This window comes from Setaria italica, chromosome II (assembly GCF_000263155.2).
Source record: "Setaria italica strain Yugu1 chromosome II, Setaria_italica_v2.0, whole genome shotgun sequence".
Classification (NCBI taxonomy): Eukaryota; Viridiplantae; Streptophyta; class Magnoliopsida; order Poales; family Poaceae; genus Setaria; species Setaria italica.
In genome coordinates, this window is record NC_028451.1 from 44,695,698 (window position 1) to 44,697,874 (window position 2,177).

Consider the following 2,177-nt stretch of genomic DNA (forward strand, 5'->3'; position numbering starts at 1 on the left):
ACGGGTGGCCATGGCGGAGCTCGAGGGCTTGACCGGGGCTTTGGTGTTGTATGAGAGGTGGGCCCCTGGACACGGCGGTGGTGCCGGCGATGAGCTGCAACGGGTGCCGCGTGCTGCGGAAGGGGTGCAGCGAGGCGTGCGTGCTGCGGCCGTGCCTGCAGTGGATCGAGGGCGCCGAGGCGCAGGGCCACGCCACCGTCTTCGTCGCCAAGTTCTTCGGCCGCGCCGGGCTCATGTCCTTCCTCACCGCCGTCCCCGAGCCGCAGCGCCCTGGTACGATCGTGAACCCATGGTGGATGCGCTGCTAACTCTACTTTAGTGCGCGGTTCTCCGTACGATGATCGAGTGTGCTTACGATACCTGTGGTTGTTGCTTGTGGATGCAGCGGTGTTCCAGTCCCTGCTGTACGAGGCGGCGGGGCGGACGATCAACCCGGTGAGCGGCGCCGTGGGTCTGCTCGGTGCCGGGAGCTGGCACCTCTGCCAGGCGGCTGTGGAGACCGTCCTCCGCGGCGGCGGCATCCGCCCGCTGCCGGAGCTCGACGGCGGCGTCCCCGCGGCCGACGGATCGTTCGCTTTCACGGCGAGGCGGGCGGCGGGGTGCTCGACGTTCTCGGCCGCGAAGCGGGCGACGGGGAGGGTGCTGAACGTGGGGGCGCCCGTCGCGGTGGCCGGCGGCGCACCGGAGCCGTCGTGCGACCTCGGGCTGTGTCTCAGCCCCGGGTCCCCGCCGGCGCCCGGGGAGCGGCGGCCGAGGCGGCCCGGCACCCCGTCGATGACCTCGGAGGAGTCCGTGACGACGACGAGCGGCGGCGGCGGCGGGAGGGAGCCCGAGCTGCTGAACCTTTTTGTCTGAGATTTAGCTAGACGGCTAGCTAAGCGTTCGATCATGCGGTGTACTGTGCTGGATCCCGGCGAAAAATGTTTGGTTAGCCCCTCGCCGGCGAGGTATCCGTAGTCTTCTTCCTTTTGGGGCGCGTGCGTAGAAACCGCCGACGGTCGAGCGCCGGTGCCGGCAGCTCCGCCTGCAGCCCAGCCGCCGTCCGTTAACTACAATTTCTTTTGTTTCTTCCCCGCTCTTTTGGCAAGCAGCAGCACCGCTCGATCGATCGATCGCTGAATAAAACTGTAAAGAAAAGTAAAAGCTACTAGCTCGGCTGCGTCGATCTTATCCTCAGCAGCGCGGCGCCCCGATCAGCTTATCCAAAGCGAGGTTAGTGTTGGCCAGCAACCCCAATCAATCCGTGCATTATCCCCCAACATGTCCGACCCGGAACTGCACTAGCTCCTTTGTCGATGATAGCTTAACAAAGTCGCTGATCGGTCGGGTGGCGTGTTACTTAAAATCCAAGTGGGCGTATTGAACTCCAGAAATCACCCCGCACGAAAAGGTTCAGGAAAAATGCAGGCGCGGGGGAGACGAGCGTGGGACGAGCATAGCATGTGTGGGTGGTACACGCGCGTGTGTTGGAAGGATACGGCGGTTCGGCTTTTGGGTAGGGGCGGGTACCACGGCGCCGCGTTTCGGGGCGGGCGCGCGCGGCGACTGGACGCGACCCCCCGCCCATCCCCGCGCCAGCGAGAGGCTTTCCTGGCGCGCCGACGTCGCGGCCTCGGGACCCCAAAACCCGCGTGAGCCGGCAGTCCCGGCACCGGCTGGACCGCGCGCCGACTGCCGCTGAGCACGCGGCTGTACGGTTACCAGTAGTGGACACCGGAAGCGAGCTAGCGGCACGAGCGAGCCGATGATGCACAGCCACGGCGAAGTCAAGTCGCCGATCGAGTGCAGTTGATGGATTCCCATCGAAGCAACCTGTGGCCTGTGGGTATATTTCTATCCCATCGGAATCTCCACTGATACGGCGATCCTTTGTGCGCTCCTATAACGGTGAGGATCGGATCACCGGTTTTCTCGATCTCTCGCTTGCCGCTGCTTCCACGAGGAAAAGGTGTGTCCATTTTAGAATTCTGGAAGGTCGATCGATCCGTTCGCGATTTATGCCTTGTTGTCGAACATTCTGGAGTTGTAGTGGCCAAATTGAGCGCAGCCCGGTCGATTCCCCATTGCCCATTGGACACATGTTACACACGAGTCCGTGGTGGTACTCCCCTCCTATTCATCATCGCCGAATAGAAGAAATGGCAAGGCGGAGGAGCACTCCACTACTGAATTCTTTT

The 2,177-nt window shown here is 63.2% G+C and overlaps 1 protein-coding gene across 1 annotated transcript; it reads left to right on the top strand.

Annotated features, from left to right (window-relative positions):
* On the top strand, nt 1-1,147 carry LOC101782362 (LOB domain-containing protein 37). The gene is made up of 2 exons (XM_004958124.3): nt 1-273; nt 386-1,147. The coding sequence occupies exons 1-2, from the start codon at nt 51-53 to the stop codon at nt 853-855; spliced, it is 693 nt and encodes a 230-aa protein (XP_004958181.1). The 5' UTR covers nt 1-50; the 3' UTR covers nt 856-1,147.
* Nucleotides 1,148-2,177: the final 1,030 nt, after the last annotated feature.

Excerpts from the sequence above, each read along its gene's own strand:
- LOC101782362 (XM_004958124.3), top strand. The coding sequence starts at position 51 with ATGAGAGGTGGGCCCCTGGACACGGCGGTGGTGCCGGCGATGAGCTGC. Across the intron at positions 274-385 it reads CCCCGAGCCGCAGCGCCCTG|CGGTGTTCCAGTCCCTGCTG; the intron begins GTACGATCGTGA and ends TTGTGGATGCAG.